Source organism: Notolabrus celidotus, chromosome 20 (genome assembly GCF_009762535.1).
Source record: "Notolabrus celidotus isolate fNotCel1 chromosome 20, fNotCel1.pri, whole genome shotgun sequence".
Taxonomy (NCBI): domain Eukaryota; kingdom Metazoa; phylum Chordata; class Actinopteri; order Labriformes; family Labridae; genus Notolabrus; species Notolabrus celidotus.
This window is the reverse complement of record NC_048291.1, coordinates 25,309,943-25,335,511: the sequence shown is the minus strand read 5'-3', so window position 1 is coordinate 25,335,511 and position 25,569 is coordinate 25,309,943. Positions and strand designations below refer to the sequence as shown.

Here is a 25,569-nt window from a genome sequence, read left to right as displayed (position 1 = left end):
TTTTACACTGCACAATATTAGAACACTGTATGATGTTTGTAATAAAGTCTGGATTTGGATACAACTCTCCAGTGGGTCTTATCAGAGCACTTAAATGCCTTCATTCACTGAAAATTCTGCCTGTGACTTTGCAGAAGAGCAACATTGCAAAGGGTGATTAAAAGGACATTCAACATTAACAGATGACTGAATGGAGGAGAGAAATATCTGGCAAAAAAGTTGGCATTTGAGGTAAGAATGTGCATGTTGGCGTGTTTTTGAATTTCAGTACCAGCTCCATTTAATGAATGCTGCTGTTTAGCATTCCAAATGCCTCATTATCTGCATACTGTAGTTTTAGTTTTGCATATATGTTTTTACATCTTACAGAAGTCAGGCTACAGAGAAGGGTTTTTTAAGGTATCTTCTGCCACCGTGGCGTTAAGGATGATTCACAGCCCTCGTTTCCTCCTCTTATGTTGCAGTCTTTCCTTCTCACCCCCTTTTTTTCTTCCTTCTCCCTTCCCACCTCTCCTCCCCCTCTACAAGCCTTCTACCCCGAGGGCAGGTAGGGCATCTCATTGTGGTAGTTGTAGTCCGGGCACACCTTCTGGACCAGGCGGTAGTCCGTACTGTAGAAGGAGATGTAGATACAGATGACTTTGAAAGGCTTGGAGCAGATCCAGGACACGTGGCTCTGGATCTGCTCCTGAAAGCAGGTTTTGGACGGGTCGTAGTTGCACAGCGAGGTGCGCTTGCTGCGATCCACTTTCTCATAGTCCACGCGGCAGTTGAAGATCTTTGAGTCCTTTGGGTAGACCACGCTCTGGCGCTCCAGATCAAACTCCACGGCCTTGACCGGCGGCACAAGGCTCACTGAGATGTTGCCCTGGCCCGTGGAGTTGTGGCGAAAGTAGACGCTGAACGTGCCGTTCCCGTGGTCCACGATCTTGCCAGTGATCAGCAGGTTAAGCCTCACCGTCTTGATGTTGGAGTAGAAGTCTCCCCAGCCGAACATCTTTTTAAACTTGCCGGTCTTGACGATTGGCCGCCGTTTGACCCTGGAGCTGGAGGAGTCAGGCTTTAGAAGATCGCTGCCTAACATCTCCCAGAACTCTTGTTTGGAAAATTCCTGCTTGGCGAAGGGGACCGGGGAGCGGTAGGGCAGCTCCAGAGAGGTGGCGTTAGCTGCTCTGCTCTTACTGTGGAGCATCCAGCGGCTCAGGGGCGAGAGGGGAGTCTGCCCTGTGAGGAGGCCCACTGTCTTAGACGAGGAGGAGTCGTCTGAAGAGCTCTTGGTGCTGGGGGAGTCGTCTTCTTGACCCAGGGCCACCTAGAGAGAAGAGGAGGGGATCGAAGAAGAAAATAGAGAAAGAAAGTAGGTAGTTATTTGCGAGGTAGAAAGAAACGTGGACAGAAAAGAAATTAAAGATCTAATCAATACTTAATTTACCGTTCATACCTCTACTGGTAGTAGCCTTGACATTCTATCAATGTTATATATATATAAATAAAAGGCTGGAATTTTGTAGGTATTGCTATTATTACATTCTGTTGTTTACCTCTGCTGTGGGAGAAAATACTCCTTTATGTGTAGTCTTCACAGAGCCAATGTAAATCCCTAAGCTCACCAGTAATGGGCTCATATGCCTCCTTCGAAGCCAGAGGGATCAGAGAACAGATTCAAACAGAAAATCCACGCCAAAACTGATTTCACATAAAGACTTTTACTTGGGTGGTGTCTGGGCAGTTTAATCAATATTTCTATGGGGGGACAATTTTCCACAGAGGCTGTAATACTCTAAAAGAATAAAGCAGTGTCATTAAGAGATGCTTTGTAGAGTTGTTTCTCTGACAGCAGAGGTTGGAGGTTGATTTATGCACTTTTAAAAGAGTCCAGAAGAGCAGAATTCACGCTATGAAACACTCATTTCTACCTTCACCCTCTCAAAGAACCCCATTTTCCAGTGAGCAAAATAAAAAAAAGGTCACTTGAAGATCCTCTAACTGGAGAGGAATTTGTTCTCCTATAAAATCTTAAAGAAGAAACTTGAAATAGAAAGTAGACTAAGCTGTGTTCCCTGTTTCAAAACGCAGCTTTCCTGCTTCTGAGGCAGTGCTGTGGGAGTCTGAATACATTAGAAAGCTGTGGCTTTGTCTGGGTTTGAGAATGAGAGGAAAATAATGGGAAATTACCAAACAATGTGATCAATTAACAGGTAACTTCTGTCCAATGTGCCATGGAAGAATCCAGCCTCGTAATGTCTTTTGAATTCTCACAGCGGGGAACACACACACACTCGCCTTGTGTGTGTTTAACACTGTAGTAAAAGCGAACAATAAGTGATGCGAATGTGAGCGGAAGGATGTGTGTGTGAGTGTGTATGTGTATGTGCGCACTACCCAGGGAGATTTTACAACTATGCATAATGCATGCATTCCTGTCTGTGCTCTGATCCATCTACTGTCTTGACTGCCAGCGCTTCCTTACACAGGCTTAGTCGGGATTATTAAGTCTGACTCATTTTTATTCCATCTTATGCAGGTTTTTCAAGCTCGCTCGGATTTGTTCACTCGCTCGGCAGTCAGTCAGTGATATTGATTTTCTGTCCCTCTAAAAACTTGCATTTCCTCTCATAACAACGATCGCATTTCCACTGCCTTGGCGAAGGGTTTTCCCGCTGATGTGGTTGCGGTTTGGCGTTTGGGCTCACAGGAGAGGGGTCAGATTTTCCCTTCATCTGGCCTTTTTTTTTACCTCAGAGACCTGAGACCCTCTACTCTTGTTACTTGTTTGCAGCTAAGTCAACCCTCTGGCACAAAGACTTCCTCCTCCTCAGGGGTGGATCTTAGGGTTAGCCAGGGGTGACCGCACCCCCCATTTGCCTCCCAAAAATCCTGAAGTTTTTGAAGACTATTTGTGTCTTTAGAGACCTTTTGGGGCGTGTTGCATCAGGCTGTTTGTAACTTTTTAATGCATTTCAATACTGCACATGACATTTCCACATTTTTTTTTTTTTTTTACTTATTAGGGCCCGAGCACCGCTGGTGGCGAAGGCCCTATTGTTAACCTAAGGGTTATTATTATAGGAGATTGCAGTTTTGGACCCCTGAACGTTAATGAAAGCGCAAGTATTTTTGCACACTCATCGGGTCTGGTGAAAATTGCAAGTTATTATAGGTCTCGCAAAAAAAATCTCAGTAGCGCCCCCTAGAGGTAAAAATAACACCCTACGCATCAAGTTTTTTGAGCTACATGCATGAAAAATCTTACACATATTTATGGCATCAGGACGCACAAAAAAGTCAGTGGCACCCATATTCAAAACTCAACAGGAAGAGCGCCACCTAGCTTTGAACATGAAAAAATGGGCCGAAATGGGTCCGTGCAAGGGTGCATACTTTTGCTCATTTCTCCTAGAGCTTTTCTCCGATTCAGTCCAAACTAGACACATTCTATAGGAAACCCATTGATGATTAAAACAAAGTAAAGGCATTCCGTTCAGACGAAAGTTGTGGGCGTGGCGGACTTTGGGGCGGCGCATAAAAAAAAAAATGTCGGAAAATGGATTTTTGTGACTTTAAAATGCACGTAATCTCACCTCATCCAACACACTCATCAGTGCTGGGAAAAATTGCGACATTTTATGGGTTTCGCAAAAAAAGTCGAAAAAATGTGTTCACTAGCGCCCCCTATAGTTTTCAAAAACCCCTCCCCATAGGGGTTATTTTAAGCTACATGCTTGAAAAATTGTACGCATATTCATGTTATCAGGACGCACAAAAAAGCCTCTTGCACCCATATCCCAAACTCAACAGGAAGAGCGCCACCTAGCTTTGAACATGAAAAATGGGACCTAAATAAGGGTGCATACTTTCGCTATTAAATTCTAGAGCTTTTCTCCGATTCAGTCCAAACCAAGGGCAACCTATAGAAAACACCTTAACGAGAAATAATTAGCAGAACAAATTTTGATCAGACAAAAAATGTGGGCGTGGCAGGCGTCGAGGCGGGGCATCAAACGCACATACAGCTTTGAATGTGAAGAATGACGCCCAAATAAGGGTGCATACTTTTGAGAGCTCCTCCTAGAGTTTTTCTCCAATTCAGTTCAAACAAGGCACATTCTATAGCAGACATATTGACGTTTGTAAAACCATTAAAGGCATTTCATTCAGACCAAAATTGTGGGCGTGGCAGACTCTGAAGTTTGAGGTTTTCTTGGCAATCTGCCAAAAACTTGGAACATTTGCACCATCCAAGGGACACAGGCAGTATATACTCTGAGATCTTGCTTTGACATCATGTGGTGGCAAATATCAGGCGGGGGTTTACATGTGGCGGAGGCTCGCATAGGTGGTGGCTGCGGGTGTGCGAGGGCCCGTTCATCGCCGCTTGCGGCTTTAATATTTTATTTGCTTTTCTTGATGAGGTTACATCAAAATAAACACATTAAGCAAACGTTGGTGTCAGTTAACATACATCAGTTTAGCCTCCTTTAAAATGATGGGTTTTGACGTGTTATAAAGTCAGTCCATTTTTTCCATTTTCCTTAGCAGGCAGATTGTTGAAGTCTTAAATTGTGTGTAAAGTTCTCCAGTTTAGAACTTTGTAGTTTTTCCACAATGTCCAACCAGTTTCTCTGATTTCTCTATACCTTTCTTGTTATAGCTTTCTTTGATACCAGTAGTAGTATTCCAATCAGGTACATGTCTTTGTTTTGTGTATTTTCCTAGATACAGCACTTCACACGTCTTAGGAAGTTCATAACCTAAAATTCCTGTCATTCCTTTCCACACTTCATCCCAGTACTTTTTCCACACATTGCCAAAAAACATGAGTGTGATCAACATCATGCTCACCACACTGTCTCCAGCAAGGCTGTGGAACAGGTGAGAATTTTCCTTTAAGTTTGACATTTCCACTTTTAATTGTTAAATTGGACAAATAACCTTCTTTTTTAACTCCTTAATGATTTGAAATAATTCAGGTGTTGCCAGAAAGAGAAAGAAAATTTACACATGAATTTAACAGCTGGATCCTTTAATGTCAGCAGTGAAACTAGACAGGGTTCCCACACATCCTGGAAAACCTGGAAAACCTGGAAAACTGGTCAACAGTTTTCCAGTCCTGGAAAACACCTGGAAAATGGGAGAAAAAGTAAAATGTCCTGGAAAATTATTCCAACATGACTGAGTGCAACCTGACACGGTTAAAAAAACACATCCCCATTCAACATTTGTGGCCATTTTTGTCATTCAGTATTATTTAGGTCAATTTAAGCACTGATCCTCTGATTATTATTATTATTTATTTATTTATTTCAGCAGATTCCAGATTCCTTTGCAGGCTCTTTTGTTTCTTACTTAGCTAATTTAATATTTTTTGAGAAAAGAGAAAGCTGAGATGTTGCCCATCATTGTTACTTGGTTGCACTAATAAAGTGAAGTGCTGTACATCTGTGGTTGCATTATTCTGTAATCAATTTGTCATAATTTTTAAGCATGTAAGAGATTATTTCATGGATATCCATAGACTGCATGTCTTTCAATGTAGACTTCCACTGAGAGGAACATTTTAGACTATTTAAGAACTAAATTAGGAACTAAATTATGGACTGTCATACCAGCTTGATCATCATTGAAAATGTCCTGGAAAATGATCTCTGGAAAAGAGTGGGAACCCTGCTAGATCTGGAGATAAATAAACGCACATAAACCTCATGCATCTGTAGCTAAAGTCTTGTACCCCATGTCATTAAAGTCCGGCTCCACCCCTGCTCCTCTTATCAGTTCTGATAGCTTCTTTAAGAATCCCAATCTCTTAATTTATTAACAAAAATTCAGAGCATCCAAAGACGTGCTGACTTCCATCTTTAGTGTCGTCTCATTGTTTTTTCTTCAGGGGCAGCCGAGGCCATACTAGAGGACTCTAACGACGTGCATGCCTTTCCCCATGCCTCCTATTGAAGGACTAGTTTGTATTTGATTTCTCTTCCTCATTGAGCTGCAGACTGCTGGGCACAGAGGGTAGCACTCTGCTAGCTTAAGAGCCCCTGTGGTGTCCTACAAACCGCCTCTTTAGGGCTCTTGAAAAATATTTGCTCTCGATTTCTATTTAACTGCCCCTTTTGCTTTTAGGACGCTGATCGCTTTCCCTGCGACGCCCCCTCCTCTTGAGTGACTCTGGGATTGAACTAAAACTCCTATCTTAGCAGAAACATACTGCAGTTTGGAGCCAACATATTGAGGGAGGCGTCCCTGTCTCTGTCTGAGGCTGGGCTGCAGGAGGAGAGACGAAGTGAGTGTGAGAGCATTGTGCTATTGTTGAACAGAAGATTTAAGTGTCTAGCACTGCTGGAGGTGTCAGATTCAGTGTGCGGCTTCATTGTCAAAGACAAATGTTGAAATGAGCTTAAAATGGCTCTGAGAAAATGAGGAGAAAACGGAGCTGTGATGGTTTCTGCAGGGAGAGATTACATGCTGTGTTGATGTCCAGGTCTCTGATGTCTTCAGTGTAATAATTGCATATATATGTTTTAATAGGGGAACTGTAGCGCTGTATTTTACAGGCCGTCTGCATGTTTTTGAACACTAAGGAATCTGCTCATCAGTGCATCTCTGAGCTCTCAGAGGTCAAGTGTTATGCAGCAGTAAGCAACATATTTTTCATCATTAAATATTACAGCCATCTCTACTTTTCGGCTCCATTCTGGAAAACTGCAAACTGCTACAACTCTCTCGCCACTCTGCGTTTAACTAGGAGAGTATATGGGGTGTAAGATTGAACTATCAGCGCGCTCCCAGCTTTGACTTCTGCAATGTAAGCAAGTTGAAATAGTGTCTTGAGTACGACTTCACCGTCGTCTCCGTGAAACCAAAAGATGAATGCATTGCTTTACTTTAGTGTAATATTTTCACTTTTTATTATGCATACCCTGACACTGTATTGTTAAGAGCTGAGTAATATAATGTCTGCTGTGGGTATTGGTGCCACTCGCTTTCTTCCCTATTTAAAATACAGTGCAAGAAGTCATCCTTTGATGATGCACCACAAATAATATCTCTTTTCAGCCGCCAGAGAAGACTTTTAATGAGTTTCAAAGATGTGTAACAGCAGAGTGTTTCAGCAGTAATGTCAGGGGTATGCTGTTCACTGGGTCACACTAAAATATGCGCCATAGAGTAACTCTGTAAAATGTTGCTTGGGAAGGCCAGAACAAGTTGCTTGAGACTTAGTTTGTTGTGTTTCATGAAGCTTGGCAAGATGTATCCCATCTTTAAGTACTGAAGGCAAAGTGTGGGCGATGGGCAATCAGGTCTTAGTGAGGGGGCGGAGGTTCAGGGTGATTTTGTAATTTGTCATGTGCGCTAAGTGAGTCAGTGAAACGGCTGGAGAGGATGGGAGGTGGCTGCGGGCTCCGTCGCTGTGGTAATTGTGAGTCATTCAGCCTCAGTGAGCACGGGCCTCGGGCCTCTCTCGCAGGGGGAACGTGGGGAGGGGAGCGATCCGCACAAGCCTGCCAGCTCCACAGGCAATAATCAGCCTGTTACAGTGACAGGTACAACGCTTTAACCCCTCTCCCCCCGGTGACTCAAGCACACTATGGCCGCACTGTAGCACTGACTTCAGGGAGCCACTTAACTGGAATCTGAGCTCTAACTCTCACTGAAGCAGGAGCCGGGAACAGAGCAGCACGAGACCAGAAGAGTGGGATCATTTTCAGAGATAAGACGCACACCTGTGCACCTTCAGACTTTGAATCTATCACACTGAGAAGAGTGTGTATTGATAATCTGGACCCATGATACTGGCAGGGTTCTGTGTGATTATGTATTTTTGTCAATAACTTGCATCAATCTCAGCGAATCACAGCAGAGCATAGCCTCTGTACGTTCTTGGGTTAGGGTTACCATGGAGAGGAGTCACACTCAGTATGAGGGTTGCCTGAAAATGTGTTGCTGACGACACCAGTGCCCTTCTGACGACTTGAGATGTTCTAGTGGGACACAGAGCAGCCACACACAAAGATGCTGTCTGCAGTAACGGCAGGATTTATTATCTCACCAGCTTCATACATATGATTTAAAGTAATTTTGATTAATGAAGGAAATAACTTTACAAAGGCACACTTCATCAAAGTTAGATCTACTGATATAAATGTTTTGTTATCCATCTTTACATGGATTGAATGCATGAATAAGAAGAGTAAAACTTTACATGCTCTCCACAACATTTAAAACTAGGGATGTAAGGATGTATCACAAGACAGTAAAAAAGCAATACAAATAAGGGTGTATTAAAATTGATTCAACAACATTTGTATCTGGATATTATTTTTAAACAGTAGAAGGCGCTATCTGCATTTCACTCCGCTTGTTCAGCATCATTAAGTCTCTTGCTCGCTCTCTCGTCACTCGCTGAGTTGAGCGTAACAGACATGGTGGCAGCAGGTGAAGACCGAGCAGGTCAGGATGCACCTTTGTGTTTACAGTCTGAGGTACGGCAGCATTTTGGCTTTCCCTGATATGCCTGAAGAAAAACATGTCAATTCCAAGCCAGGAGCATAAGCTGCACTTTAGTTTACTTAAAGAGATGTACCTTATTTGCTTTAATATTTATTACTTCCATTTGGGAATCGTTCACTTTCCATGTCTTTATAATTGTTCTGAAATGTTCCAACAAGGTATTTTTGTGCGGTCATTTTGAGTTTTTTTGCAAAGTGCTGAAAAAAAGTGTGCAGTGGTTTTATTTGAGTGACAACACACCTTCAAAATGGAAGGATTACTTTATTTACAAAGAAATATAAGACAAAAAATACATATATCAACTATCCATATGTTTTGTACTCTTCAGCGTCGTCCGTATCAAGTGCAATTAGCAAACTGCAAGCTGCATTTAACAGTACAAATGAATCTTTGTAAACTAAGGCTGGTTTTAAATGCCCACAAGACTAAGGTGATGTATTTCTCCAAGTCCAAGAGGACGGTGAAAAATGAGTCTAAGATTTTCACCTCCACAAATGAGGAAATCGAATGTGTCCCAACATTTAAATACTTGGGTTTTCTCTTAGATGAAAATCTTTCTTTTAATCATCATATTGAGAGTCTTACTAAAAAACTGAGGGTGAAGTTGGGTTTCTTTTATAGAAACAGACGCTGTTTTTCCTTTGCTGCGCGTAAAAAGCTCATTCTAGCAACCTTTGTATCTGTAATTGACTCTGGTGATGTTCTTTATATGCATGCTTCCTCAGCCTCTCTGAAAATGTCGGACTCAGTGTCCCATGCTGCATTGCGGTTTGTTTCTGGTTTAGGTTTCCGCACACATCACTGTATCTTGTATGAGAAGGTAGGCTTGTCTTCCTTATACAACAGAAGAATGGAGCATTGGTATGTCTTTCTTTATAAGGCCATACTCCAGGAGCTGCTGTCTTATTTATGCTCCTTATTGACTCCTAAAGTTGTCAGTGGCTGTCATCTCCGATCCCATGGACAAATTCTTTTAGTCATTCCTCAGACTTGCTCTGTCTTTGGTAAAAGTGCTTTTAATGTCTTTGCTCCCTCTTCTTGGTTTGAGCTTCAGGGTCGCCTGAAACTGGATTGTTTAATTCGATTGGAGGATTTCAAAACTAGGATAAAGGATGATCTGATCGGCTTGTGCACATGTTTTAGAGCTTAACACTACTAATTTATAAATCAATGTAATAGTTACTTGTCACTGTATGTTTTGTCCTGTTCTATTTGTGAAACTTTTTATGCTGCTGTCATGGCCAGGACTCCCTTGAAAAAGAGACTTTGTATCTCAATGGGACTATTCCTGGTAAAATAAAGGTTAAATAAAATAGAATAAAAAAATATCTGAATTGAAATAGAATAATAGTTATTTCAATTTTGAGTTCAATCCAGTTTTCTTGAAAATTGTTAGAGAATTGTATCGTGAGCCAAAAATCAGGAATCAAATCAAATTGTGGGTTGAGTGTTTCCTTACATCCTTATTGAAAACATAATGTGAAGAGGAGTGTGCTTGTAGTGGCATCGTCACAGTCAGCATGTTTAGGGAAATAATACAGAATTTAAAAAGATACTTAAATTCATGAACCGTCACAGAGTGAAAAAGAGGGTGTGTCGTCTTTGGCACCTACACAGTCTACACCAGGGGTGTCAAACATGCGGCCCGCGGGCCAAAACCGGCCCGCCAGAGGTTCCAATCCGGCCCGCAGAACGACTTTGCAAAGTGAAAAAATGACAGAGAAGACATTAACTGCAATTTTTCAATAAAAGTAACTACTATTTCAAATTTGTCCTCTGGGGGTCGCATAAAATCATAGCGCTGAGGGAGCGCACCTGAACAGCGCTTTTTTTTTTACCCGGACTTTTTTTCTTAAAGTGAGAAAATAGATTACTTCCTGTTTGCATAATTCAACAGCTGTTTTTGTAGAAAGATGGTTCATTAAATGTGAACATTTTCAGAATGTACTTGTACCTTTTTGCACTAAAACAAAGGGAAAATTGTGAGTTGTCGTTATTTATAGGTTATTATGTTGTGATTTTACTGGTCCAGCCCATAGACTGTAAATAAAAATGGACAGCGTTGCTCCGTCTCTTCCCGTTGTACAGTTCTGAAGCCAAAAAATCCCTCTCCTGGGCGCAGCCATTGTGCAGCCACAGCCTGTGAAGCCTTTGTAATAAGCTCCGCCCTACAGCGTGACGTCACAAGACGCTGTGTGCCCATTGAAGTTTCGTTCTACGGCGGCTGTGAATCAAAGGAAACAGGAAGTAAAACCCCGTTTTTTAAACTCTAATAACTAAAGAAAAATAAACTTTGCAGAAAAAAGAGGCCTTGAACACAAAACAGTCAAATACCATCTACATATAACCACAGCATACGGATGTGAGAAACATTCATACGACGTGTATTTATTTTTAAAAGTTTGACTGCTCCCCCATTCATTTGAGACAGATTTTTTGACCTATACTGCAGCCAGCCACCAGGGGGCAGACACACTGCTGAAAGCCTCACCACCAGGGCCGTATCCGGCACGCTTGGTCCAGCCCACTTCAGATCAACTTGGGCTGTATGTGGCCCCTGAACTGAAACGAGTTTGACGTCCCTGGTCTACACAGTATAGTTTGTTAAATTAGGACAAACAGCACCTTAAGAAGTTATTTAAAAAGTAAAAGCAACAATAATAATAAAAAAAAACCAGCATTTTAAAAAGTCAGAATTAAACTAAGTGCTGCCAGACTTTATCCTTATCTGCATGTCCCAATTTATTAATTAGAGAAGATGAAACTGCAGGTGTTTCTTCATTTTTAAATATAGTGCAGTCAATATCAAAGTTACATCAGGTATGTGACATAATGTGCTTATTTTACCTGGTTCCTGGTAAAAAAGTCCCTGGAGTCACTTTTAAATGAAAGCAGATTTATACTATAGTTGAGGTTTGACTAAGAGTAAAAGGACAGAATGATTAAGAGGTTGAGTATTTTGTTGTCTTTCAGCTCATCAGTCTCATCTTTAGAAAGACGTGTCAGTGACGAGCTGGTGAAGTAAAGATGAGATTGTTACAGCCTTTAGTCTGGGACTCATGATGAAGATTTATCACCATTACTATTCTTTACAAAGCTATTTCTATCACGTCATTCTGATTACATTCTTACTTTACACCCACATGTTCTCACCTGACAATGATCATGCCAGCTGCACAATGAAAATAAAGAGTCAGGCTCATATAAATGAGTTAATGAGATCATGTGACTCTTAACTCATGACTTATATTTAAGGCTTGCTTCACTTTAAAATGAATAAGTACGAATGTCTCTGTCTGATGTGTATGTGTCCCTTCTGTGTCGGTGTATGAATCTGAAAAACAGTCGCATGATCTTGAATGCAGCATTGATTGATTGTTTGATTGATTAACAGAGAACACACTAACAGAACCACCCAGCGGGGCCTGAAAGCATGTGCTCATCCCGGGAGCTAACAAGTTCAATAAGCACTCCATTTCCTCTGACTGTTGAGTTAAAATCTTCATCTCTAATATGACATCAATTTTTAATTAAAGAACCCAGGCAGCTCAGATTTCTTAAGTGTTCGTCAATGCTTTCTTCTCTTTTTTTTTTTCCATTCTGTCTCTTCCCCGCGTCTCCAGATCTAATATGCTCACTGCAGGAGACTTCTCTGTTACATGATTAAAGTCTGAAAATGGCGGTGGCCTTATAACTAATTATTCTTCTGGCTAGTGTGTATCCAGGAGGAGGTGAGGGAGAGAAAGGTAATTTCACAAGAAACAAGCCATTTGACTCTTAATGAATAATTTACTCCTCCTTCTTGGGGGTCAGATCTGCAGTGGGTGAACGCTCACCAGCACTGAATCTTTTTTATTCTAAACTTACAATCCATTCTTTTATTTCTGCATCCTCACGCTGCTTTCAGCTCATTTTGGATAGGTTCACGTGTGGTTCCCTGTGGACTCGGGCTCATTTTGTATGCTCGGAGAGAAGCCGGTCTCTGAATTGGCTATCAAATTTTTACATTATAAGATATTGACAAGTTGGTAGTGCAGGGAAGGAGGAGAGGGGAGGAGGGAGATGGTTTCTCCCAGGGGAGAGCGGAGAATGAAGCGAGGGGCTGATGGGTCTGGGCTGATTAAAGGGCTGAAGCAGTATTCACACCTGTTTGGTAAAAGGTGGAAGGACTCTCATTGTCATATGGAGGTTCGAGCAAATTCTGTCTAACCTAGAGCTGCTTTCTGACTCCAGTTCAGTCTGTCTATGGAAGAAAGATTGAAGCACAAAAATCTGACGCCACCAAGTTTCAACCTTGGACAAAAATGCAACAGAACCAAGCCGTCGTGTTCGTTAAGAAGCTCCCGAGGAAGACAGTTTAATTTAGCAAGTAAAGGTGCAAAGCAGTCACATCAAAAGACAATGATTTAACTCTGCAGCTCTGAGATTAACGGTGTGAAAGAGCTCACAGTATCAGTAGAAGGCAGAGAATATTGCATTGAAAGTATCAGTATGCTCCTAATACAGATGTGGCTTCGCTCAGAATGCTTCAGGGTCTGATCACCTCAGTGACATTTCAATGCCGTCCAGATGTGACTTCATATGTATGGCGAACACGAAATGCATCCCGGATTGCTTTGAAGCTCCGTGGAACATCACAGGTTGCATGCAGAGTACAAAGCTTCCAAACACACCTGCGTATGTCACACACCTCGGACATCAACAAAAACTGTCATCCCAAGCTGCTTCTCCTTGCTGAACATTTTCTTTTTTAGCCCCCCCTGGGAAGATGAAGTCTTTAAGAGATAAAACCGCATGTGAGCAAGGAAGTGAAATCTGAGCACAAATGCTTACTTTGTGAAACATTGGAAACGCTTCCTGCCAGCGGGTGTGAATCGCAGTCCTGCTCCAAAAGACACCAGAGAAACGGCTTGGCTCAAAGTCTTCAACAGCTAACGTCTTCTCACTTTTCATACCGCCCCTCAGAGAGATGACAGCTCTTTGTTTAAATGACTTTAACTAAGCAAAGGACTCACAATGCAGCCATTTTCCTCTGACTTCATGCAGCTGTTTTATGGATGCATAAGATCTAGTGTGTTGCATGTTATAAGTTATACAAATGAAGATAATACAACCACTTGTTATCATTTCTCTGTTTTTGATTGATCACTGTCTGAAGGGTAATGAAAAGTTAAAATCTGGATGGATAGGTAACATTCAGCCACTAGAGGACTTCACCTTTTGATAGAAAGTTGCCTAGCTGAAGGAGTTAATGACCCTTCAGTCACTTTCTAGCTATAATAATAATAATAATAATAATAATAATAATAATAATAATAATAATAATAATAAGAAGAAGAAGAAGAAGAAGAAGAAGAAGAAGAATAATAATAATAATAATAATAATAATAATAATAATACATTTTATTTTGGGCGCCTTTCAGATCACCCAAGGTCACCTTACAGATCATAAAAGCATACATCATTAAAACATCATAAAAACAAACAAACAAACAAACAAAAAGTAATAAATAAAAACTAAAAACTAGTGAGGTGCAGAGAGTCCAGTTTAGAGTGAATATGCCAGTTTGAACAGATGAGTTTTGAGTTGGGATTTCAATGATGTTATGGAGTCCGACTGTCTTATATGTGGGGGGAGGGAGTTCCAGAGTCTGGGTGCTGAGCAGCTGAAGGCTCGGGCACCCATGGTACTGAGGCGTGATGGTGGAATTGTTAATAGTCCAGCAGAGGTTGAGCGGAGGGAGCGGGAGGGAGTGTATTCACGAAGGAGGCCGCGGAGGTAAGTGGGGGCCAGGTTATGAAGAGCTTTGTAGGTGAGGAGAAGGTTTTTGTAATGGATGCGGTATGGGACAGGGAGCCAGTGAAGTTGGATGAGAACAGGAGTGATGTGGTCAGATGATTTGGTGCGGGTGATGATCCGGGCGGCCGAGTTCTGAATGATTTGCAGTCTGTTGATCAGTTTGGTGGGGAGTCCGGTGAGGAGGGCGTTGCAGTAATCGATACGGGAAGTATTTCGGGATTTCGGTGCTGGATTGGGACAGTGAGGGGCGGAGTCTGGAGATGTTGCGGAGGTGGAAGAATGCAGTCCGGGTGATGTTTTGAATGTGTGGTGCGAATGAGAGAGTGCTGTCCAGAATGACGCCGAGGCTCTTCACTTGAGGGGAGAAGGGTACAGGGAATCCGTCGATGATGATAATAGCTAACATATTATCATGTATTTTGCTTTTAGTTAAAAACTGACTAAAGGATATTTTTACCTTTTAGCTATAAAGTGACTGAAGGGTCATGTACATGCAACCAGATATTGATTAAAAGCTCACTAAACTGTGGAACTCTCTGCCTCTTCATATTAAAATGGCAAGCTCTCTGAGTGTTTTTAAAAGAAACTAAAGACTTAATATTTTAATCTGGCTTTTAAATTTGAGTTATTTCTTTTTTGCCTTGGGCTGCATTATTACCATTATAATGATTGTTTTGGCATCATTTCTACTTTTATTTTACTCTATCTTATGTTATGTTACTTTACTTTCATTGTAGAGTATTTATCTGATTTTATTTTATTTTTATTATAAAAATATATTTTATTTAAGGTATTTATCAGATTTTATTTGATTTTTTGTTGTATGCTTTTTATCTGAGTATTTTATTGATTTTATCTTAATTATTGTATTTCAATTTTATTTTAACTTTTAATTATTTCACTACTATAACCATCTTTGATCTTGTTTTTACCTTGTATTATTTCACCTATTGCTGATATTTTCTGTCTTTCTGTTCTTTTGTGAAGCACTTCAAGCCGCATGCTTGAATGTATGAAAGGTGATATATAAATAAAAATGAGTTGAGTGAACCAGGAAACATTACTTGTTGTCTATCAGTAGCTTATGGGCTTTCAAATGTGTTTGTTACTTGAAGTAGTTGTCTGAAACTTGCTGATTTAATTTGAAAGCTAGCTGCAGATAAAACAACAGTATGATTAGATTAGTACTTTAGCTTCCCATCCTGTGCATGTTATCCAAGCTATGGCTGCTGTTGCAGGTGGTTAAAGTTAAGTTGGTTCATTTTGATCATGCCTGCAGTATCTCTAACTTTACCCACATAGCTGTACTTTCTTCAACTGACCTTAACTCTGAAGTAGAAATATGAAAACTGTTAGTGTGAGTTACTTTCTAAACTCATATGTCACCTTTTAATGAGCTGCCTAACAATCTATTTAGTGCTTTAGGTCATCAATGTTCTTACAAATTGAAACCACTGCAGCTCTCAGCAGGGTCACTGTTTAGTGAGGCGTAAATAGTTGCATGCCTGCTCAAACTGACATTTCCTGGAGAAATAAAGGTTGAAATAATTGCCAGTCGTTGCTGTCCTATATATTCTGCAGCACTGCATTCTCAGTTCAATACAGAGCCCACCGTACTCTGCAGCAAAATGTTCCTGTTATCCATTTCTTTAAACGCTCTGCTTTCAAGCTCAGCCAAACTCCCTGATCCTTGTGGCTTTGCAGCGCTTTAATTGGAATCCCCCTGTAAGGACCCTCAGCGTGCCTCGTCTGGACATGTGCACCACTCTGACCCTGAAAATCACTGTGCGTCACCGGGCAGCACGCTGGTGAACTGCACACTCCTGGTTCATTCAAGCAGAACAGACTGTTTACAGATTGCGAGTGAATTGAGAATATAAATGGGCTATTGCTCTGGCGTTGTATCCAGCGGCTGCACTCACACCACGATGAGGTCAGCGTGAACCTCAGGGCCTGCAGCATCAGTGAAGCTCATTGGCAGCCTGGTGTTCCCCCCCTTTTAATAAATCCACCTCTCCCGGTCCCACATCACCTCTTTCTTTTTACTGTTTGTATGCTTTCAGATCTTAAAACAATGAAAGTGTCTTTCTATAGTGACACTTTCCATAACATTTTCACATTGCAGAAGAACAACTTTTACTATTGTAAGCTCCTGCAGAAGCTTTGTGAAATTAAAACGTCTGTTATGGATTTTCCCATCCTTAGTTATTCCTCTGTGTGAAAGTCAAGCGCATCTTTATCTGGATCCCTTGGGTGTTACACCCACTCATTCCACCCGAGGCTACGAGTCATTTTTCTTTAAGCTGTGCTCTGTAATCCACCCTTCACTATCCGAAACCAGCAGACAAACCTACATATATTCTTCCAGGATTTGCTCTGTCTCCCAGAGAGCAGTGCCACAGTAAATTGTGCTGCCTTCGGAGTAGACAGCGTATTCTGTCTCAGGACAGCTCTGCGCTTCAATATGAAGGGCTGTCAGTGTGTCAGGGAGCATGCTTTCTCTCCGTCTGTCTCTCTCTGTCTTTCCCCCTTGTCTGCTGGGAGCCCTAGGGGGGGGGGAGAAGGGGAGTTGGAGGGAGGGGTGTGTGGAAAGACAGAGAAGGGGAGGGGGGTCCCGGCTGAGGTGAACCTCTGGGGTCATTCTCGCTGTGGTCGTGCATAACTCAAGCTGTTTTACAGCACAGGCAGGAAGCCACAGAGGTGGTCTGTTATAAGACAGGCGGCGCTGCTCATCCAGCGCTTCTTCAGGGTCATATTGCTTTCTTGTTTGCTCATTGTCGGGCTGTGTATTTGAACAATATAAAAGTGGCAGGTTCTGTAAAAGTGGTGCTTCACTACACTGAAGAAATAACATGATTATTCAGATGCATATTACCATCAGGACAGGGAGATATTGGCAGGATTGTGCCCAACTTTTTGAGTATTTACTGCAGAAACTATAGAAATCATGATGACGTCATACTGTATGTGTTGGGGTCTTGGAGGGCAGACTTTTCACGCCTGGGTCCTTACGCAGCACTTCAGTACTTCTTGACTAATCTGTCAATCTTTTCCAAACATTTTCACCTTTCTGCTGTTTCTTTAAAGCAACTGGAGCTGCCTCTGGGTTTGAAATGTGCCGTGTAAACAAAGTTCCCCTGTCTTTCCTTTATGTTCTGTACTGTTGACCAAATCATCTAGGAGATCTTATGTTGCACCGATCCTCATTTCTTTGCACTGTTTTCCAGTTAAATGTAGGATCCAGTTTAAAATTGTTGTTGTGTACAGAGCGCTCAATGGTCAGGCTCCAGTCTACATTAGGGAGCTGCTGAAGCCTTTTATTAATAATAATAATAATAATATCTTTATTTGTAGAGCACTTTTCAAAACCAGGGTACAAAGTGCTTTACATGGGCAGCAAAATAAAACAGGCAGATCATAAAAACAAGTCGAGATAAATAAATAAAACATATTTTAAAATGACGGAAAACGGTGGATTGCTCTCTCTCGGTGGGGAGTGAGACTTTGCTCCAAGTGGGGGAGTTTAAGTATCTCGGGGTCTTGTCCGCGAGTGGGGGTAAAATGGAGCGTGAGATCCACAGGCGGATTGGTGCGGCGTTGTATCAGACCATTGTGGTGAAGAGGGAGCTGAGCCCGAAGGTAAAACTTTCGATTTACCAGTCGGTCTACGTTCCAACCCTCACCTATGGTCATGAGCTGTGGGTCATGACCGAAAGGATAAGATCGCGGATACAAGCGGCTGAAATGAGTTTCCTGCGAAGGGTGTCTGGGCTCGGCCTTAGAGATAGGGTCAGGAGCTCAGACATCCGGAGGGAGCTCGGAGTAGAGCCGCTGCTCCTCCGCGTCGAAAGGAGTCAGCTGATAAGGATACCTCCCGGACGCCTCCCGGACGCCTCCCGGACGCCTCCCTTTAGAGGTGTTCCGGGCACGTCCAACTAGGAGAAGGCCCCGGGGTAGACCCAGAACGCGGTGGAGGGATTATATCTCCCGCCTGGTCTGGGAATGCCTCGGGATTCCCCAGGAGGAGCTGGAAAGTGTCGCCGGGGAGAGGGATGTCTGGGTCAATTTGCTTGGACTGCTACCCCCGCGACCCGACCCCGGATAAGCGGAAGAAAATGGATGGATGGATATTTTAAAATACATAAAATTCCCCTAAAAGAACTCTGAAGGAATACAATTATTTTAAAATATATTTATTAAGATGGTAGAAATAAAATAAAGTCAAATGAAATTCAGATGAAATCAGGGAAGATGCTGCGATAAAAGTATGTTTTTACAAGGGATTTAAAAGAGCTCACTGACTCAGCAGACCTGATCTCCTCGGGCAGATGGTTCTCCATCAGGACTCTGAGGTCCTCTGATCAGGGCTTATTGGTTGTGCCTCGTACCAGGTTAAAAACTTAAGGTTGTTGGTCCTAAACTCTGGAACAGCCTCCCTCTGGACCTATCTGTTTAGACTTGCCTTTTTTTAATGTGTCTGTTTTTATGTCATATTTTTTGTGTATTTGCAATCTCAATTTTGCCTTTTAATGCTTTTCTATTGTTGTTGTAAAGCACCTTGTGACTTCTGTTCTTGAGAGGTGCTCTTTAAATAAATCTTACTTTATCAAACATGCATCTTCTGTGATTTAGATATTGCACTTGACTACAATAAGTTATGATTTCAATAAAACTCTGATTAATTGGACTGAACCAAAATAACCTAAAGGCAAATTATGGAGCTTCCTGTTCTGAGTGTCGTACGTAACGACAGATTGATGGATGAAAAACAATTATCATGCAATTATCAGAAAACAGCTGTTTTTTATTTACATTATTAAGAGCTGTAATAGATTTTGCAGGAAGTAGTCTGATGTTCTGGACATAGTTAATAACTGAATCATCCCAACTGGAAAACAAAATGTACAGTAATCACTCAAGTCTTCTTCCTCACATTGTTTCATATTTAATTAGCTCATGTTGCTGCACTAACAGCCTCTTTCACACATGCACTCCTAAAGTTTTCTACAAATTTTACAGAAGCTCTTCCTGGAAATTTTGCAGAGTTACTTGTTGACACGTCCCCCACAGCGTGGAGCCGCACCTGTCTGATGAAGGGGTGGTGGGTGGGAGTGCGGGAGATCAGTTTAAAAAGCACACTGCATGAGCCACGGTGCAACGTTCACAACATGACGGCACACAAAGCAGTGCAGGCTTTCGCCATGATGACAGTTTTGGTGACAGAGATTTTTCACTGTTCTTGAAATCAACTCAACTTTGGATGTTTCAGTCAATCTGCAACACCTCACTCTTCTGGTTCTGCACCAGTCGCATGATATGAGCGTCATCAGCCCTCCTGCTCACTTGTGAATTTTCCTTTGCTGCGATCTCACATGAAAATTTTACAACAGGGTTTGCAAGAAAAAGTCTGGACAAAGTTTGGGTGAAAAATATGGTAAGCCTTTGGGTTTTGTGCTCATGTGAATACTGCTCTTTATTTAATTGTTTTATAAAATGAAAATGACGCCAAGCTCTTGCATTTGAGACGCTGTGAAAATCAATGTTCAGCATTGTTTCTTCAAGATTGAAGGAGGTGCTTTCTGTTAATCGGCCTTTTGTTAATCTGACCAAGAGGCATCACTTTGTCTTCTCTATGAAACACAAGACGAAACAATGAGACATATCTTCACTCAATCAATGAAGCGTTTAGAACCAGTCTGTGCTCAGCCTTGCAATTAGCCGGCACGTATCACTGAATTAAGACAAAGTCAAGACAACTTGTTACGTCTGATTACTGCAACACATCACATCAATTTGTGTCTCCCTCCAAGATCACACAATCTATTTACACAAAGAAACTGTTGCTCTCCCCGATGAGATAAATTGGTTTTCTTTGTGTTAAATACAACTTGATTCAGCTTGAGTTCTACATTTAAATGACTTTTTTCAGCTGCAGATTTGATGCTATATTAAAAAGAATGCTGTGGGGAGGCTCTTTAATTAATGACGAGGAGTGTGTGTGTGTTATTGTGTGACCGCTGAGGAAGAAGCCACAACCTGATACTTGTCCCTCTCACATCCTCACGGTTCTCTCCATGCTCACAGGGGAGGAAGAGATGTCACTGGAATAATAAGCCATTTTTTTTTGTGCATTTCAAAAAGCCTCCCTCCTGATAGAAATTCAACAATTATGAATGACTTCTGTGCTTCCTGCGTGTGCGTGTGTGGGATGTGAGGAGGAGACGAGAGGCTTACGAGCTCTGACAAGTCGATTGCAACGATGATGGCAGAGAGAAAAACTGGCGAGAGCGAGAAAACCACAAAAAAAAAAAAGGAAAAAAATTAGTATTCACTCTGCGGCTGCTGTCTCACATTTGCGTCTGCGTGCAATATATGCTGTATGAGATGAGGGTTTTTTTTTTTCTATTTGTTTTCCTCAAGATTGAGGTGCTGTTTCTGCTCAGCTGGGGATGAATCTGGCTGGACAAGGTTAGGGACCCTGAGAGGAGGACAGGTATCTTGGAAATGTGAATGTGAGAGTTTTTGACAGGCTGGAACCCAGAGAGGAGTCTGAAGTGGTTAGAGTTCTTTTTTTTAATTTCACACTCACATTTTTAGCTTCATGTTTGCGCAATGCTCTCTTGTGCTTTCCCAGATGAACTACAAGGCAGCTGATGCGTTGATTTTGATGCATTCTGTCTTCTGTGTTGTTGTTGTGGTGCGATGTAACGATTCATTACAGTGGTGCAGCCTCGTCACAATCCCTCCTTGTCATTGTAAGAACATTTTTTTTGTTTTTAATTGACATGCCAAGTTAAGTAAGAACGTCTTTCCTTGCTGGGAGCAAAGTCAGATGAAGGGTGGCAGTAAAAGTTTGGCTTATCTTTTGATGCTGATTTTAAAAAGTCCCGTGTTTCCTTTATTTTTTTCGTCACAGAAAAGAGAGTGGCGCATAAACCTTGGAATATGTATGAAATCTCCTCACATAAAAGAGCAACTGAGTTGAAAATTGGCCTACCAAGTATGATGACCATGCCTGGGTCTGCACTGAAAAACAATCACAGGGAGTATAAAAAACCACCCTGTCTCTCATGGCTGTGCTAAGGCTACCTGAGGTCTTATCCTTTCTAGAAAATTCCTGAGTGAAGCAGCAGCTGTGGGCCTCAGTGCGCATGAAGGTTACATGCCAGCAAGGCCAGAAAACTGCAGAAAGGAAGCACTTCTGTGTGTCGAGCGTTGTTAGTGCAAACATTCATGCTTCCTCGTACGATTGGGTTTTAGAAAATTGAAAAACCACTTTAGCAGACATGTTGATGTGGAGCAAACATTTACTGCAAGGTAAAGTGGGATGATTTGGTGTAATTGCAGGGGGGGAGAAAGTGCAGTTCACTGGAGCAGAAAAGTTCAATGCCCAGTTCAGGGTCGTATGATTTAATCCTTCGATTGTCAGTTATTCAGATTGTTGAGTCTCCGTTCCCCTCGCCTCCTTTAAGAATTCTCTCTCTCTCTCTCTGGGATTCAGATTGTCAATCCTGTGCTCCTGCTGCAGTAATTATGTGTGGATTAAGAGTATTTTTTTGGCTGTTTTTGAGCAAAAGGCAGAAAGAATCCGTCATGACTGTCAATGAGGCAGATGTTTAACTTCTTTCTATTTTTACTCTTTTATCAGCTTCATCTTTACCTCACTCGCTCTCATTTGCTTTGCCTTCACACCTCTCTGCACCTGCTCTGTCATTTCCAGTGTGTCAACTTATCTCATATAGGCACCTGCCTCTCTTTTGCATGTCATGGGAGCTCAGTTTACTCTCATGTGTGTAGTTATCACTTCAATTCTCACATACACTCATAATATAGACACGTAAAGCAGTTTGTTGTTGAATCAAATGACAGAGATGATCTTTTTTTTTCTTTCAAAACCGCCCAAAAATGTGACGCTTCCAGCTTCTTAAACATGAAACTTGCTGCTTTTTGAGGCGTCAGAACACTGCCTGCTTCCTGCGGTTTCACACGCTGAGGAATCATCGATGAGTCGTCAAAATAAAGATTGATCAATGAGGAGAATAATGATTACAAGAGGCCCCTTTGTGCACAGCTTTACCAACAACTCACCGCTAACTGATGTGACAGTGACAGCATATCAAAATGTCAATCCATCCCTTTTAAATACTCCACACATGCTTCCTCTCTTCATAAATGCACATCAGCTTCTCACACTGAAACAAATCCAGCTCACAGACTTGAAAAAATAACTCCAAATGCCGCCGGAAATAAACACAATTTTCTCAAGCAGTCAATTACACAAGTGAGGTGCTTTATATTATTCATAAGCCTCCATTAAAATAAGTATAATTAACATCTTTAACACATCATTCGTCACACAAAGAACAGACGAAGTGGCACCTTGTGCTAACAGTCGACTATCAGGAGTCATTGGGAAAAGGCCCCTCGAGACCTGCGGCCTCTTTTACAAGCAGAAATCCTCCAGATTGAATTTTAATGCATGGCAGGCTTGTTTGATTATTAATCACAGCTCTGCTTCATAATAAAAAGTTACTCAATTTATTAATTGCTGTGTAATTTATCAATGTCACGGGGGCTAATGAATTACCCAGAATCTCCTGCTGAGGGAGGACATGTACATTTTTTCAGAGATCCATGGTCTGCAGAGGGAAAGAAAACCCCAATTAATTTCATTATCATTAGGCACAGACCTTGTGTGTTACAATAGGCAGCAGCCCTGCAGCACATAAAAATGCTCCCAGACAACACAAGAGTGCGTGTTAAGCCTATTATCCCACACTCTTGTATCTAGTTATACAACGGCTGAAAAGCGTTCATCCCCCCATATTTTAAAACCAGCGTGTGGTCTCTCCTTTCCTCACAGATCTGTTGAAACAGCTCCGTCTCGGCCAAATAAATCTGTGTGTGTTTAATCTTTCGCTCTCCAAAGGGCCATTACTCCACCCTGAGCACCTCAGTAATACCTTAATATGAAAAGCACAAGGTCGTCCTTGGAGGGATGCAGACACAATCAGGTGCATCAAACAAGCACTCAACCTCACTTCAACATTTCCTCTGACTGTACTTGTAATTTCTTCTTCTTCTTTTTTTTTTTTTGGGAAGCCGGGCCCCTGTGATACTCAGCCCGGGGCTTTCCGAGCAGAGCAGAAGGATGTTCCAGTTTTTCTCTCCTGTGAATCAAGAGCTGATTTCTCATTAAAGGCTGCTTTTTAATAAAACTGCAGGCAAACATGAAAGAGGAGCGGCTGATCCAAATTTGATTGTAAGGTTATGTAATGCTGGAAGTGTTCATTAAGACCACAGAAGCTGCTCGACAGCTGGTGTTATGGGTCGGCGAGGGGCCTGAGGAAGGTGCCAAGATTTAGTCTGCTCACTTTTTCATGTTACCTTATTTAACATTATCTCTGTTTGAATGCAGAGAATAGTATACTGCAGAGATGTATCACTCAGTTGGAAGTTATACCACCTGAGACTGTATGCATTCTGTATCTGATCAAATCTGACACCAATGGTGAGAGTCCTCAGCATGAATTCTCTTCAAAATAAAAGATTCTGGTCTCATATTTCTGTAGATCTATGAATGAGAAAGAACTCCATCCTCTGCCTGTAATTTGGAAATGAAAGCTGATTTAGATAAATGGTGTGTGGTCTCATTTTTCTTAAGCCAGATGTGTGGACTCCTGCAGAGTGCTGCCTTTACTTTGGTACCCTGCAGAAGCTCGAATGACCTTTATTTATAGTTTGCATATCAATCAGGTCAAACATTTCATTTTTTCTTTAATTCCGAGGCAGTTTTTCTTTTTCCTCTCTTCTCCTTATTTTGTCCAGAGGTGGACAGCTGCACTGACCTGGACTCGGATCCAGTTTTTGCCTTAGATTGTAACCCTTCAGGCAAAATCTGTAGGCTATCATACTTTTACACATGTTCCAATTATATTGAATAAATGCAAAGTTTAAAACAGATGTGGCTCCAAATACGCAAACAGCAGGGCACACTGGTGACGGACACCGGCAGCACCGTGCGCTATACGCACGCTGCCAGCACGAGCGTCCGCTGGGAATAGTGATAGTACAACTTGCCGTACCTGAGCCGAGCAGGGTCAAAGTGAATATCACTGACTTAATAACTCTAAGTTGTGGTTGGAATAACACACAAATGTCTGCAAGGAAAGCTTCAAGAAGCAGCGAGCAGAACCCAGCAGGCGAGGATTATCTCTGCATCTCTGCAAGACTCTCAAACGACCTGCATGTCTTGTCGTTCTTTTTTTTTTTTTTTTTTTTTTTTTGCAGCATCATGACAGCTTTCAGTTACTGCTGCTGCATGTCTGTGCGCACATTTGAGGTAGACTTATATGCCTGACTTTGGAAGTTTTTTTGGGCGGAGATGGGATGCAAGACGCTGTGTGGGTCCTGGTGGCGCAGGTACAAGGTGTTGTGTGGATGACACACAAGAAGAGGTCGTTTGGAACCAAATGCATGAAGACTACATCGTGACTTTTTTCATATCTCTTACCAAACAAGCGGTTCCGTTGAGGAGGAGCAGGATGAAGCCGCGGTTGGGACGCATCATTCCGGCGCGTAAAAACCCACAGCTCCACCTCCCCGGCAGCAATAAAACAAAACTAAAGAAAGAACTCCTGCACGCGGGCTTCTCCTCCTCCTTCAGGAAGATGCTCTCCCTCCGACACAGGATCCCTCTCTACTCACGCACGGTCCCATGTCCAACACCAACACAGGCTGAGCTGCAGCTTCCAAAAAAAACACCTCCTGGAATCCACTTGGAGCTCCTCTGATTTTCTGTCCTTTCTCGAACCAATCCCGGGTTTGAGTCAGATCAGTTGTGGTATGAGAAATCCATGAATATGCAGCAGGCTGTTAACATCCATTCAAACATGTGAAGGGATTCCAGCTCGGTGAGAAGCGGCTGGGAAGTGTTTGTAGATCATATCTGGAGTGGAGATCCTGACCTGCAGCCTCCTGCACGAACTGAGCGATGCTGAGACTGGCAAGAGCGAACACACACGTTTTAACAGTTTCTACTCCCTCTCTCTCTCCCTCCCTCTGTATGTGTGTGAACCTCTCTTTTCTCTCTCCCTCTCTCTCTCTCTCTCTCTCTCTCTCTCTCTCTCTCACTCTCCCCTTATCCCTACAGTATCTCTCTCCACCTTCCCAGCATCTCTCTACTCTTACTCTCTTTCAAGCTCTCCCTCCTCTGATCTCATCTTTCCACAGACTTTTAAATGAAGTGAAATAAAAACATG

General features: G+C 42.1%; 1 protein-coding gene across 1 annotated transcript; it reads right to left on the bottom strand.

Annotated features, from left to right (window-relative positions):
* Nucleotides 1–463: 463 nt before the first annotated feature.
* Nucleotides 464–25,000, bottom strand: LOC117832637 (neurexophilin-1). The gene is made up of 2 exons (XM_034711856.1): nt 24,822–25,000; nt 464–1,312 (listed from the first exon to the last, which is right to left on the bottom strand). The coding sequence occupies exons 1-2, from the start codon at nt 24,876–24,878 to the stop codon at nt 533–535; spliced, it is 837 nt and encodes a 278-aa protein (XP_034567747.1). The 5' UTR covers nt 24,879–25,000; the 3' UTR covers nt 464–532.
* Nucleotides 25,001–25,569: the final 569 nt, after the last annotated feature.

Bases quoted from the DNA above. Each gene is read 5' to 3' on its own strand.
- LOC117832637 (XM_034711856.1), bottom strand. From the start codon at position 24,878: ATGATGCGTCCCAACCGCGGCTTCATCCTGCTCCTCCTCAACGGAACC. The intron at 1,313-24,821 runs GTAAGAGATATG...TCTTCTCTCTAG, and splicing joins TCAACGGAACCGCTTGTTTG to GTGGCCCTGGGTCAAGAAGA.